Here is a 15,050-nt window from a genome sequence, read left to right as displayed (position 1 = left end):
TCCATAATATACTTTGGATGTTACGATTTGTAATGTCACCATCAATCTGATTGTGAGGTATCTTCAGTTTTACAAAAATTAATATACGGTAATGGCATACCATGTGCCTAACCGGACATATCAAGTAGGCACTTGAGTGTGGAAGAATAGCAGAAATAGTTCGCGAGCCACTGTCAAAGGCACTCAAGTGGCGAATACTGAGAAAAGCAACAGCAGCTAGTTAGTCAGTCATAAGTTTTCAGTGATTCTCATATTTTTGACATCTATTTTCAGATTACATTCTAATTAGTTACATGCTGATAGTCGACTTATAAAAGCGAATAGCATAAATATGCATTTGACAACTTCGGCGAAATCTAATAATCTGTGTTACAAAGGGACTGAGAGCTTGAGGGACGAACTTTACCGGGGAGACGACGTGCTTTTACTGGATTGTAGGGGCAACGAAGAGTACCGCAGTGGCCACATCAAGGGAGCATATAATATTATACTTCCCCAACTTATGCTTCGCAGGCTCAAGGCCAACAAGTTACCTCTGAAAAATTTAGTTCCGCCAACACTCAAACAAGAAAAGGAAGCATTTTTAGCTAAAACTTCGACACATCTTGTGATAATTTACGACCAATATTCGAACGAAGTAAACAGCAACGAATCTGACTTGCCGATTTTACTTCACAACAGAATGTCTCACGAAGGCTGCCGAGTTGCCATTTTGAAAGGTAATTTACGTTTATTGGTGACTATCTAATCAGCGATACTACTTGGATTTCGTTGACTTTTCTAGGACTGGAGTATAAACCTGTGCTATGATCTAATTATACAAATTAAAAGTTTCCCAATCCTAGTTAACATGTGTCACGTTATCCCATATTTGTCACAGCATACCGCCGCTTGTTTGTGCCAAAATGTGACGTGCATTTCACGCAAAGTGATCAGCACTAATATGAGAGTGCGTTACTGCATTGAGTTAATTTTAATACATCTAATTCATTCACAATTAATATCAATAAGAAACTGATTATGATCTGATGCGTAATGCCATGAAACGAATTATGCGCCAAAAGGAAGCTACATGCGGATGTCGTGAACTGGAACTTATACATTCGGAAGAAGCCTAATTGATTTAATTTTAAAAACGTATTTTCTACATTAGCCTTGTCATCGTACTAGTGGAATTTATTGCCTTCACTCGTCGATTGTAAGGCTGATATCTTTTTAGTCGTCTTTTAGTTACTGAATCATACACTCTCATTACCAAAGTCCTTAAGCAGCCAGCCAACCGTAATCTTACGGAGCGTGCTTTTTTAAGTTTTTTCTATTTATGTCTCGTAAATTAAAAAATCAGGGTTTTACACACCGGTAATAAATAGCCCAAAAGGCGTATATCCACCGATGATTCACCTACTCTTTTTATTCAGCAAATTTAACTGTTCAAATTTAAATTAAACATTAAAATTGGAGGTAAATAGAGTTCGAAAAGAAATAAATAAAAAAGCGGATGATAGCGATCGCTATGTAAAGACCGAGTGATTCATAAAATTTACTCAAGCGCGTTATCATACAAAGCCTTGTCACGCGATGCACAATGTAAAATAACCCGTACAGAACAAGCAGAAATATTCGCGAAAACATATTTGATCGAGCATGGATTCGTTATATATCAAAAATTCTTGGACAACACAATGCGTTTTATATAATTATATTAATTTAAGTTTAATTGTTGGACAATACAATATGCTAAACACGGAAAAATTTCGATTTGTACGTGTATTGAAGACAAAACGACCATGACATTTATGTTACAGGTTGTATGTAGATATATAGATTTAATTACAATCACGCCCCCACAATTTTGCGGTAAAGATATTATAGTCTGTTTTGTGTATGCGTACCTTCAGCTGTTCCCGTTTGTTAGTTGCGTAATTGTTTGTTATTTCGCCGCGGAATTCGCATTTATTCCCCTGTGCATTGAAGTTAAAGATCGTTTTGTTATAATACACGGGATACGAAAATAACTTGCAACGAGTGACGTTATCAAAGAATAACTCGTTATTGACCTTGTTGAAAATGCGACCTCACTGGAAGCATGTCAAAACTTTATATCATATATAAATATAATATATAAGTACTGATTTTTAATAGTGGTTTTGTTGAAAGTTAAATCCAATAAAAAGTGAAATAAATTTTCTTGACTGGGAAGCATTATTTATTTACTCAATGGCGCCCATTTTCACCTTTGAATTGTACCGATATAACGACGTCAGTAAAATTGACATTTCAAGGCCTGAAGCAACATGACCCTGTCGTACGGCTGCTGTAATTAAAAAGCCCGACAAGCGCTGTAAGATGATTTTCGGAGATTAATTCCAACGAAAACATTTACAAACGCCCTTATTCAGCAATAATTTAACAAAGACTTGCTTCATGAATACATTACATTTTGTTTTATTTATAGGTGGTTATTCCAGATTTCATGCTGATCATCCAGAATTCTGTTCGAATGTGAACGAATCCCAAATAAACGATGATGCTGACGACGAAGACGGAAACAGCAGCAGCGGGTCTCACAGTGGCGACGATAGTTCACAAAGATCACCCACAAATGGACGGTGTCAACCCCCAGTTTTGGGACTTGGAGCATTGCGATTATGTGACCCAAGTCCACCACAGCCCATCGCAGTTGCTTCGCCAAAACTTGCCAATATTGAAGGCGGTGGATTATTAGCAAGAAGATCCCGTCGTAATGGTCGCAAAATTCCAGCCCCTCTTACAATCAATAGCGAAGGAGAATCGGAAAACACAAACAGCACTGCTTCTTCGGCGTCAGAAGTCGCGCCCTCAAACACTCCTTTGTCATCATCATGTCCCGAGCAAAAGCCATGCCATAAGTTTCTTACTAAGCTGCCAAATACGAACTCATCCACGTCACCATCATCGTTTCCAACCTACGGTAACGCGACCGCTCCCGTGGAAATACTACCATCCCTATTTCTTGGGTGTGCCCGGGACTCGGCCAGTGCCGAAATATTGGCAGAGTACAATATCACTTATATTTTGAACGTGACTCCTAATTTGCCGAACGTTTTCGAGAAAGATCCAAATTATCATTACAAGCAAATCGCAATATCGGATCATTGGAGTCAAAATTTGTCTCAATTCTTCCCAGAGGCTATCAGTTTTATTGGTAAGTACAAGTTTTATAATTTTCTATTTGTTCGAATTTCCTGAATGTCTCTAGTATGTTGTCATGCACTTGTTCTTCAGTACTCCGAATTGGCAATGCCAATGAATCATTTTACGCATCGCGCACTGTGCGAGACACACTCAATCTACATCCGGCAAGCGCTACTTCAATATACGAGGGTTGCCAAACCGCTTGCATATAATAATTTCGTTAAACTTTGGTGTGAACCATAAGTCATCATCGCCAATAATGGTTTATTTAAAACTCGAGTTAAAATTAATGGTACTAAAATTTCGCCCACGTGCTTTAATTGTTATTTCATGCAGCGCTTGAAAAGCATACTTAACCTTCTGGAAAATGCCCGATGCCTCTGAATGTCGTATTAATAACTTGTAGTCTAATAATAATAATATAGGTGTGATTTTGTATGACCTGACGTCACAAAGCTTTTTGTTTTGATATTGAAATATTGTGTTGAAAGTCGACGTCGCGTTGTTGTCATAGCGTTATGCTGTGTTTGGCTAAACTCCCTGAATCTGCTATGATTTTGACATCATTAGAATTTTAATCGTACAATCAGTCAAAAAGATAAGGAAATCTAATTTAGAATTGGAGAGAGAATTTTACTATTGTTCTCATATCCGTGGAATTACCGTTATAAATTTCGAACAATGCGCGCGCTTCCTCTGCGATAGGAAACGGATTAAAAAACAAAAGCATAACGGGAGACGCGCTCTTTGTTTGGTTCCCATACCGATCATTTGTGAGCTAATCTCGACTCCCGCCAAGGTGGCGTATTCAATAGAATTCGATTTTCTTTTTATTTCAATTTACCATCTGCCGTCTGCGACCTAGGTACCATTCACCATATTTTTGTTAAGACGTTACATACGGAACAACGCGTTACATACACCAGAGCACTAAGCTATTTTCGCTATAACAACAGGCCTATTCATTAAAGTAAACGCCCTAGGGCGTCTTCCGCGGATTATCACAAGCAGGTTTACTTTACTGTCATGTATAACTGTAGGAGTCAATTCATGAAATTCTTTTTAGCCAAAGATTTAATGAATAGTTGTTTACAAGTTTTCTATCGTGAACTTTGAGTCTTTACAACGATGAAAAAACATTAATTAAAATCTAATCTAAATAACGCAAAAATGTGAAATATTGGTGCTCTTGAATCTAACGAGAGGCATTCGATTTTACGATTTTACAAATTTCAGTATTCAACTATGACGCGACAATACTTTCTTATCAACTGTTATGGTGACGTTATATGTATGTCATTTTACATTCCCCAGTCTCAAACATGACATAGTCATCTTATTTAATGTTTTGAACACATTTATCATTTCCTTGAGAGAAAAGAACTTATGACCAAATCATGTTTTAACACACATTTTACGACTTAAAATGACCCCTGAAATAGTTACATCAGCGACACGGGGACGCGATTTTGTTGTTTCTTACTTAATCTGATTTTAGTTTCGGGATACGTGACCGAAATTTCAGTCTTCTTTCTACTGTTTCTAGCGCCGGATATGAAAACGTCCACGACTGAAATAGGCGGAACGTGTCGTCGTCGCAATACCTGAACGATGAAATATATTTCGTTCACAATGAGAATAGCACGTACTAAACATGTTATTGTGATACTTTTGGTTTCAAAACAGCATCAAAACAAGTTAACCCTTGTCAGAAGGGTAAAATTTGAACCAAATATATCGATCACCGACATTATACATTTTGGGACATATTAGAATTTTAACTCCGTCGTGTACGAACTTGCTTATTAATTTGTTGCTTATCCTAAGCTGGTTGGCGGGTCAATATATATCCTTGCGACTCGGCAGTTCCGGTAGTATTCAAATTAACCAGTCATTTAATGGACTATTCATTTTGATATTAACGTCAAAATATTTTTGTCCTCATCAATCGTTTAGATCATTAATTTTAACACGCTTAGACTGGATTGGAAATGTTGTTGTTGGCATTTAAAACATGATGAACATCACGATCCTTCACGTAACGTAACATAAAATCAATTTTTTGGCCGTTTCCGGAAGCTTCTATTTCCGTTCCATTTTCAGTGGAATTTTATAAAATGATATTATTCAAACTCGTATCATTCAGACATGTAATTAATCCAACTCCTTCCCATGAATGCATCTTTATAAAGATTCTGACAGTATTGAACTTGGTATTATAAGAGTGCGCAGTTGACTGAGGCACTTAATTGTATAACGACACTTTTGCATACGCATTTCAAAATAATTGATTACGTTGGTTATGCTGTCATACCATACACATATATGAATAATATTAATATATATATATGCAAATAAAGGAAGCGGATGTCACAAAATTTTGTAATTAAATATGAACTTTTTGCGTGTATAGCAGATTATATATATCGTACTTATCGATACATGCCTGTTCCTTACAAGTCGTTTTCACTAATTCCCGACGTGTCGAGTATGCAAGCTGGTACATTATTATTATTTTTACTAAATTTTTTGGAATGTGTTTTTGTTCCGATTTTTTAATAGTTAACTTGGACTGTCAAATAAATTGTTGTTTACGGCTTTTTAATGTAGCGACGCGGACATATAGCACGTTTGTCATAATTTAGTCGTTGAACAACGGATGTCAGTAATCGGTTATTTATTGAGTAATGAACACGTATATGACTTATTACCAAACAATCCAAATTCAAGGATATCCTCATATTCAGCTATACTTTCCAAGCTGGGACAAATTCATCACGATGCGAGTTTTTTTTATTGTGATGGGTTGTAAGCAAAATCAATTTTACATTTCTGTTCACTATCAAATTCCACATTCCTACATTGTGTAGGTTTATGTGTGTAAATATACTCGAGCATCGTGTCGCGTGACAATGCCTTATCCTGTAAAGCCAAAAATGGCAACGCCAGTGTTTATCTGTAAATTTGATGCATTGTCGAAATTGGCCTTCGTGTGCTCGAGGTAAGATCGCTTTCCGCGCGACAATACTGTTATTTGTTTGGAGTGTAAGCCCGCGGTAAAGCTGAAATAAGTGTAACTTTACTTCACTGCTATATTCGGCAGTGAGCCTTCTCCAATTGTCTATAAACTAAAAACCCTCAGTTGTCTTGAGTCGACGTTTCGCACGGCTATCGTGCCTAGAGACCGTAACAGTAATCCATGAAATCCGAAAACATTCTCACACCAATTAACCCCTTTTTGACAATTGTCATTGGAATTAGTGTTGGTAATTTACAAAATTGCGCTGAAAGGGTCAAAAGCGCTGTCTCAATCGGCGAAACCGGATCCTTTTCTCTCTGTTTACAATCGCATCACGGATCATTGCACACGACCCAGGGACGCCAAAGTTATCCTGAATTATAGTTCGGCGCGTAAAATTGTCATGTTATCAGAAACTCGAATAGAGACACTTGAAATTGGGCATTACAAACCAGTGCATAATACACTATATTTGGATGTTCAACCAAGTACCGTGACTTGAATCTATCGTAATTATTATGGTGGAATTCAAATGATGTATGCGTCGACTGCTAAAACCCGATAAGGTGGCAACGTCTCTGGTATGCTAATTAGTTAGCATTTGAAGCTTTCGCTGACCGCAAGACATTTCCTTTCTGCGCTAATACATCCTTTTCGTAGTCTGCTTACGTGTGCAGCCTTGTTTGTAGAGCAAAGAGCAAACGCTCATACACTCCCTTATCTATTTCAAATAAGTAGCGTCAGCATGCTTATTATTTCTAATATATATATATTTTATTGAAAGAAACGATCCGAGAATTTGGTTTAATATTTAACCGTATAAAGTATGCGCAACATGAAATATGTCAGTGATTGTTTAATTATTCGAACACCTATTTTAGAGATTGTGACGTAAGTTTTTCATTGTTGAAATATTTTCTACATTTACCCTAATTTATCGTTGCCAGAATTTCATATATATTATTGCTCAAATCTCGAAATCAGCTGTAAACTAAAACATCCATTTGATGTAAGATAGCGTGCGAATGGCCTTTTTGTCAAGCAACACCTAGTCATATAATAGTATAGAGAATAGGACGCAAAACCACACGCCCTTAACCCAACAACGCTGCGTTCATGCATATATGGCCCGTGTATGAAACCTCCATTGGCGACAAGGGTAAGCCATAAATTGCTATGGAGGATATAAGAACAGGGTTTAGTGCAGACCACAAAATCACCAGAGATTTGTTTGTTTTTATAAACGTTTTCTCTTGTTTCTTTTTCGTCTTCACCTTGATCGATTCTTATCGTCGAATTTAGGTATTATCAAACGAATAATGCACGCGATGTTGCTCGTCACCATGGTATCACTTCTCAATTTTACTTTCACTGTATCCAAAATTAAACTCCTAAAACTAAGAATTATTTTTATATTCAGACCTTTTAAAAATGTTAGGAATGGTAATGTAACACTACATTTTACTATATTACTCCAAAAAACTGAATTTCGGTCTAAAATTTTCACCTAAGCGTCTCATTTTCAGTTGTATTTTTGCTTTTAATTCCCGCCTGGAAAAAATAATTATCTTTTATTATCGGTTACGGATCACGACGTGTCAATTAGAGATGTCGCGTTTTGGGTAGATTAAGAATAGGTATTTGAGAAATCCTAATTGTATAATATACGTCACTCGTTTTAATAGGCTTGTTCTTGAAAAAAAGTATTATATTGCGAAACCATGTGTTAGTTTACTTTATACAACAGTATAAAATGGCGTTGAAACACTCAAATATGGCCTGCGGCGTAAAACCACACGAACACAAAAACTTTTAATTTACAAGTTAGCCGTTTTTGTCCAAATAGATAATCATAAAGCATGCCGTGCGACGAGGTCTGTTTAACATATCTGCGATACCTATCGTCAACAAAAGTGGATAAATATAGAATCTATAACATTCTTCACATAGCATGACATCAGCATACAGTGTGTTTGTTAGATATATTGAGATTTAGTTTCAAACTAAGTTAGATTTCTTTACCTGTTTGCGTGTAAGCGTGCCCGTATTCTTGTCTATTTTTCCGGTTTGGTGGCCTGGACTGTAGCAAAACTGTGTTCAATTTTAAATATAAATACATCTCCTTATGTGTTTTTGTAATGTGCTGATGGCGATGAAGCATAAAATAACCATTACCTATTTTTTTAACAGACGAAGCAAGATCAAAAAATTGCGGTGTTTTGGTCCACTGTCTTGCTGGAATCAGTCGTTCCGCGACTGTCACGGTTGCGTACTTGATGCAAAAGAATAACTGGTCTCTCAACGACGCTTACGACTTCGTTAAACAGCGAAAGAACAACGTTTCACCAAATTTCAACTTCATGGGACAACTTCTAGATTTCGAAAAGACTTTGGGAGTTTGTCAAGAAGCAGTAGATAGCGGAATATCGTCATCATCGTCTTCAAACTCACCGCCGACATTGTTTTTCACGTCACCGCCGCCGCCGACTCCGTCAGCTCTTCCAGTCTGTACCAGTAATGGAGTAATGTCATCTTGTGCCAGCGGGTCTGGATCGGCACACAAGGAGCACAGAAGCGTCTTTTGCCTTCCAACACCAATGTCATGAACGAGCTTCACCAGCTAAACTAAAGAATCCTGAAACGACGCAAAACGGCACATGAGCGCACGGCGGGAAAAACTTGATACAAACCATGTGACAATGGTTGGGATATCCACTGTGTAAGGCGAATGAAGATGAAATTTTGTCGTGGACAGCTTGTTAAACAAACTATACATTCTTTGACAAGAGAAGGTAGACCTTTGTTTAGGTTTGCCAACTCGCCATCAATAGAGACGAACAAAACACTTAGATAGGATTAGTTAAAGTTATCACTCAACAATGCATTTTAGAATAGATGACAATTATGGGCTCAAGTTAAAATCGCCCTTAACCGATAAATATTATTATGCACTTGAATATGATTTTCGAAAAATTCAGTTTATAGGCCGTGCCAAATTCTTTTGAATTTCAATAAAGTGCTTTTTCTTCTTAACTTTCGCCTACCCTGTAAAAGTTCGATTCTTTATTTTTACTTCGTTGTGCTTGTTCATTATTTTATTTTATGTTGAATTCTCAACTGATCGTATCTTTATTTCAAACAAACATAGAATCTTTTTTGATATTATTACTTTTGTGCTGCTTAATCAATTTAGTACAATTATTTTATTTACTGCTATTGTGACATAATTTCTGATACAGTTTCACTTACTAAACCAATTACAGATTTATTTCAAATTGAAAAAAAAAGTCGGCGAGGTTGAAACAAATTGACTTTTGATATTCAAAGGCCAATTGCCGCTGGATTCGGAGACAGTCGCCACTCCACCACGTCATTAACCCTTCTTCGGGGGATAACCATTGTTTTGATTTTTGACGAGATTCTCATTTTTGCAACCAGCCTTTTGGCTTTTCCTAAAACCAAGGCATACTGGATCACAAATTATTTTTATTGTTATTCTTATTATTGCTATTACGATAAGTCGCTGTAATAATTTTCTTTTATGTTTAATGCGAACGAAATGTCTTATTTTCCAGCTTGTTCTCGCGAATGACTTATTGAATTAACTCGAATAAATTATCTACTGCAAACTGATTTACTCTTTTGAATATTTGGTGGCAGAGTTTGAATTGAGCAGGGGCCAGAAGCCCTATTTTATGTAAGCGAGCGGTCTGGGTTAGGATAGGTGCAGATGCGGTGTTTTAGATATTCGCCAAAGACACATTTACTGACATTATAAGACAGGTAGCGTAAATTGCACCGGTGAACTATAAATTTACGGTGCATTTGACACAAGACTACTAGAATTTTATGGAACCATGGCTGACGTAACCCATCGTTATTTGCCCCACCATTTTGTGTATGCATTCTTTGATTCCATTGATAACAGGCTGAGATAAGTTAAGTTTTATAACGCAATATAAACAAAATCCACTCCAAAAAGACCAGGATTTTACGAAACTAGGGTTGGGATAATGACTTCAAACTTCAGAATATAGCCTAAGTCACTGTAGGTGATTCCTATACCAAGGCCCTTCTCAATCGGGCTACGAATTATATGGCGTGCTTCGGATCCGTTTGTTACCAGGCTTATTTTAAAAATATATAGACCCAGTTCTCGTAGTGTTGAATGTTGTTAAAATAGTGAGCCAAATAAAGCACTCGAGTTATGGCTGAGTGTCGATTCATACCTCCAAAAGCCGCCAATCAAACACCCGATGAAATGTATAACAATATGAATTTGAATTGACGACCGACTGATGGGGATTCATTGAATTTCATCTTCTTTGAAACGAATACGCGCATGCAGCATTGTAATTTCTTCAATGTGGATACTGGATATCTATTGGTAAATATTGTATTACTTTTTCCTAATTTCATCGTGGGTAACAATTAGTAGTTAATAGTTGTTAACTTCACTAAGTTTAACAGATAAAAAAGCTTTAGGATTCCACGAGGCATTATCAATTTCTTACCCGTGCGAGCGCGATGAAATACCGGTAGCGTAGTGCTTAGGCAACAGCATGTGATTGTGCAATCCCATGATAGAGCGTTCTAAAAAGTACACTACATGGTAACGTAATAATTTCTTTATATTATTACGACGAGTTGAAATAAAACTATGGGAATATGAGCCATTTTGCTCAAATTGAGCCTGAAATGAGCCATGAAAAGCGGAGAATAAAAACATTATAATCGCCTATTCGCAATTTTACTCGGCCACTTTGTTTTCTTTAAAATAAATACATCTGTTCCGTTCTTCAAATCTTTCGATTATCGTATCCAGACAAAGTCACCCTCATTATAAAATCGTAGGTAACTGACCGACAGTTCTCTGTCAATTCTTCGATTTTACCAACATCCATGTCATAAATTTTTAAGAGCCTTGCACCGTGTACTCCAGATGCTATACGAGAAGACGGAAATCAGTTAAAATTCGCGTGTTAACTTCAAATTGTTGGTTGGTATCATAGCTGTAGTACTATTCTGGTATAGTTTTTACGACCATTTGTCAGCGATTTCATCACTTGCGGTAACAAAAGGAGTATAAGTTAGGTACATAAACCCACAAATGACGTCATACTGGCTGTTCGTGTTGACAGACCACTATACCAACTCCATTGGGAAGAATTTAATTGCGTATGGTCGCGAGGTCGAATTGAGCCACGCCGAGGTTATGCGTTTACTTGTTTGATAAAGGATTTTCAATAGGATATTCGATTTGTTTCTAGAAGCTATTCAGAATTAAAATTGAACGAATACGTGGTTAAAAATCTGGGCCTGCCATTCAGTTCACGATCCGAAGCTTGAAGAGGTTTCCCCTTCAGGCCAAACAAAATGACTTGAGCGTTTACAATATTTTTCATTACAAAAATCTTGTCATAAACCAAAAAATGCTGTATATTATACCATAATTATATTGATACTGTAATTACTTCTGTCAAAGCGGGGTCAAAGGTTATGAAATAGATTATGAGAATCATATTTAAATCTCAGGTAGCGGATATATACTAACGGAAGTTTTAGCTTATTGCATGTAAGCCAAAAACAATCAAGCATGCTGGCGTATGGTAGAAGGGATTTTTGCATAGATGCCAAATGACTTTGAACCGAAATACCTGCGAATGTCTCCAAGAGATATATCAAGGTATACGCCATTTTCAAAGTCAAATTAAATGCTGGCTAATACCGACCGCATTTAGTTATTCAAACTATTTTTCAAGGAAAGCACGGAAAAGTAAAATCTAGCAAGGACAAATTAATTTCCTATCACGTTATTACGTCACAAAATAGCACCGGAAAATGCGACAGCCAGTTTCGGGCTGTCTGGCAAACTTATTCCACGATTTCTTTGTTTCAATTTAGTTCTTTTTTAACATGATATAATGTTCCGGTTGCCAACTGTTACGTCACTGTGATTACGGCACAATCCACTTAATCTAAATTTATTCGCGAAGTTTCATTCATGACTGAAATATACTTTCGGTGCGTAACCTTCTGACATACCTGCAGTCCTACACATTGTCATTTTGACCATGTGCTTATTTACATTAGTCGTAACAGCATTTTAATATTTTTTTGAAATATGTCATTTATGACATCATCTTAGAAAAGCAATTTGCAAATTTTACAATTAATTCGAAAATTGGACTTTAACCTTACTTTTTGAATTTTGTTGATCGGCTGATGTTCATTTTTTGCGTCGTTAACATTTTGTGCAAATTAATTACAAAGATCATGTGCGGTCTTTGGATACACATTGACGTCGGATTATTTTCAATAATATCGCGGGTCAAAGGTGGGAAAGGGTCATACGTTCCAAATCCATATAGTCCTACGCAATGGAAAGCTATTCCGGTTAGCTACACGCATGGAAGGTTTTCACCTCTTACAAAAATATTTAAAGTTGTATAGTTTCTAGTAGGAAATATACACCGGACATACGCATTCCTATCGGGTAAAACCCTTGTTTTGCAGGCCTACCCGGATACATGAATGGTTGCAAACGCCCCAAAGCACTATTTCGTTCTTTCCCTAGTAAATTTGCGTAATCTTTTCAGAGTCTACAAAAAACTGAAGATAACATTTTACTTTGCTCATAGTATTCCTACGATAGATTCTGTGAAAAGTTATTCATTCTGTTAGTATTACTTTAATACACTCTTAACCTTCGACCCGGTTGACGTAGGTTAGGCACTCCATCGTGTCAACTTACAATGGAAGTTTATTTTTAACTTCCTTTGAATAAAAGGGAATAAGCGTATGGAACATGGTGGCATAGATATAACGACGGTAGGTGATTCCTTCATCGGTATTCATTGCGGGATCAAGTTGCGCTGTCAATGGTATGATAAATGATGATATTTTTAAACTACATTTTTTGCTACGTTGACTGAGTATTTTCAAACTTCACATTTTCATTCATAGCACGCATTGAATTGTTCATGGATGTATTTGTTGTTGTTGAGGAACACCTACTTTCCAAAAACAAATAGAGTGAAATATACAGAGTACTTCATTTAATTTATTTAACTTTATTTAACGTGTTTTCAATTAGGTTAGGGATAGCTATTATGATGCCAATCGTCTTATAATTCGAATAAATTAAAACTTATATTATATTAAGAAATATCACAGTGAATTTTTAACTTTTTACATTACGATAAAAATGATTTACAAAACAATAAATACGGAGGAAGTAGATTTTTTTCCCTCACGTGTCAGCGTGAATATTGGAAATTTTATTTTATACTCATATGAAGTTTTTGCCTCTTTGTTCATTCGATCTATGGGTCGTTTAGTTCATTTCCTTATGACAATATTCAAATTTTCATTGAATCGTGGCTACCTTTTATATACTATGAAGGTATAAAGTAATACATGCTGTATATGATGTCATGATGCATATCCCTAAGTGCATTGTCATGACGTCCATTATCAATCATTGCGTGTACGTAATCGTGTAAAATGTCACCGAACCAATGCTATTCGACAATTGTTTTGTCACACAATAATGATCCAACAAGTATGTCATTAACGTAAAGCAAGCTCAATTTGCCCAATATCGTCTACTGTTCTGATTTACTCGAAAATTCTAGTTGAAAAGGAAAATTTATCTTAACAGTTCGGAAGAACAAAATGAATTCCCCAGTGTGAGTAAGCACTGGAAATGAAAGGAAGTTTAGGAGAACGGAATTCTCCAGATACAGCCCTGTCATTCACTTAGTCAGATGTCATTTACCGTGAGCGACAATTATATGGCTGCAGCATGACTCTAGCTAGTGAATCTCAATCGAACGTCTGAAATTTACGTACAACTCTGGGCCATCCGAAATCGAACTCCGTTTAGGTTTGATGGAACTTTCCACCCCGCTTTGCGTCAACTTGGCCGATGATCTGACGTAAATCACGTGACTTAATGTGCTCAGTGACGCACAATATTACCAACGCGATCAAAGATTTGCGTATACTGATGGCAATTCATATGCAGCTTAGTAATTAACGTTTAAATATGATTTCATATGTAATTATATATACACGAATTTGTCATATATAGGGAATTTTCAAATCAATTTTATGGTTTGAGTGAAGTGTATACTTAAAAGTACTAAATAACAAAATCACACAACGTCTATTTACGACTTATTACGCAATGCTGTTTCAGCGAAAAACTCAAAATTTGCCAATACGAAAGAAAAAAACATGCTTGTTGACAGGCAGCTTGATGATTTTGCTTTAATTCATACTTACCATGAAATATCACTCACTAAAAATAAAAATGTTGAAAATTGAGTTTTTTCGAGAAAAAAGTTATTTATCAAACTTCACTCATTTCGAAAAATTATTAAAAATGATAGGAGAAATGGGAGGGACTGGTTCCATCAAATCGGTGCGTGGACGCGCCACCGATAATGGTTGAATCACTACTTTTGGGATGTCTGATTTAGATGAACTAAACCTGTTGAATACTACTATTTTATCTTTACTCCTTTGATGCTTTTTCTGGTTCATTCTAAATATATTGGCTCGTATATACAACGAGAATCAGAGATATATTTCATTTAAGATTTTGGTATGAGATTGATTTTGTACTTTTGCTACTACCGTATTATGTGTACCAGGTTAGGGTTAGACCATAATTTTATTCCGATTTTTCTTATTTTAGGGGACTGTCTGTTTTAGCCGAGTGAATACCCCTGTCCAAAGGTTTCCCTTTACACAACTTTATGTAAAGCAGGCGAACAAAATTAGTTACCTCCATATTGGTACACACACACTGGAGCGCCCATTTTCTTGTTCCACTGAAATGAATATAGGA

At 36.4% G+C, this 15,050-nt stretch overlaps 1 protein-coding gene across 1 annotated transcript; it reads left to right on the top strand.

The window, feature by feature from the left end:
- Nucleotides 1-258: 258 nt before the first annotated feature.
- Nucleotides 259-9,826, top strand: LOC120339863 (dual specificity protein phosphatase 6-like). The gene is made up of 3 exons (XM_039408085.2): nucleotides 259-719; nucleotides 2,456-3,184; nucleotides 8,384-9,826. Exons 1-3 carry the CDS (start codon nucleotides 332-334, stop codon nucleotides 8,797-8,799), a joined length of 1,533 nt encoding a protein of 510 aa, XP_039264019.2. The 5' UTR covers nucleotides 259-331; the 3' UTR covers nucleotides 8,800-9,826.
- The last annotated feature ends 5,224 nt before the right edge of the window (nucleotides 9,827-15,050 follow it).

The sequence above is a fragment of the Styela clava genome, chromosome 9 (assembly GCF_964204865.1).
Source record: "Styela clava chromosome 9, kaStyClav1.hap1.2, whole genome shotgun sequence".
In the NCBI taxonomy this organism is placed as follows: domain Eukaryota; kingdom Metazoa; phylum Chordata; class Ascidiacea; order Stolidobranchia; family Styelidae; genus Styela; species Styela clava.
The sequence above is the reverse complement of the archived record's forward strand: the minus strand, read 5'-3'. Positions and strand labels throughout refer to the sequence as shown.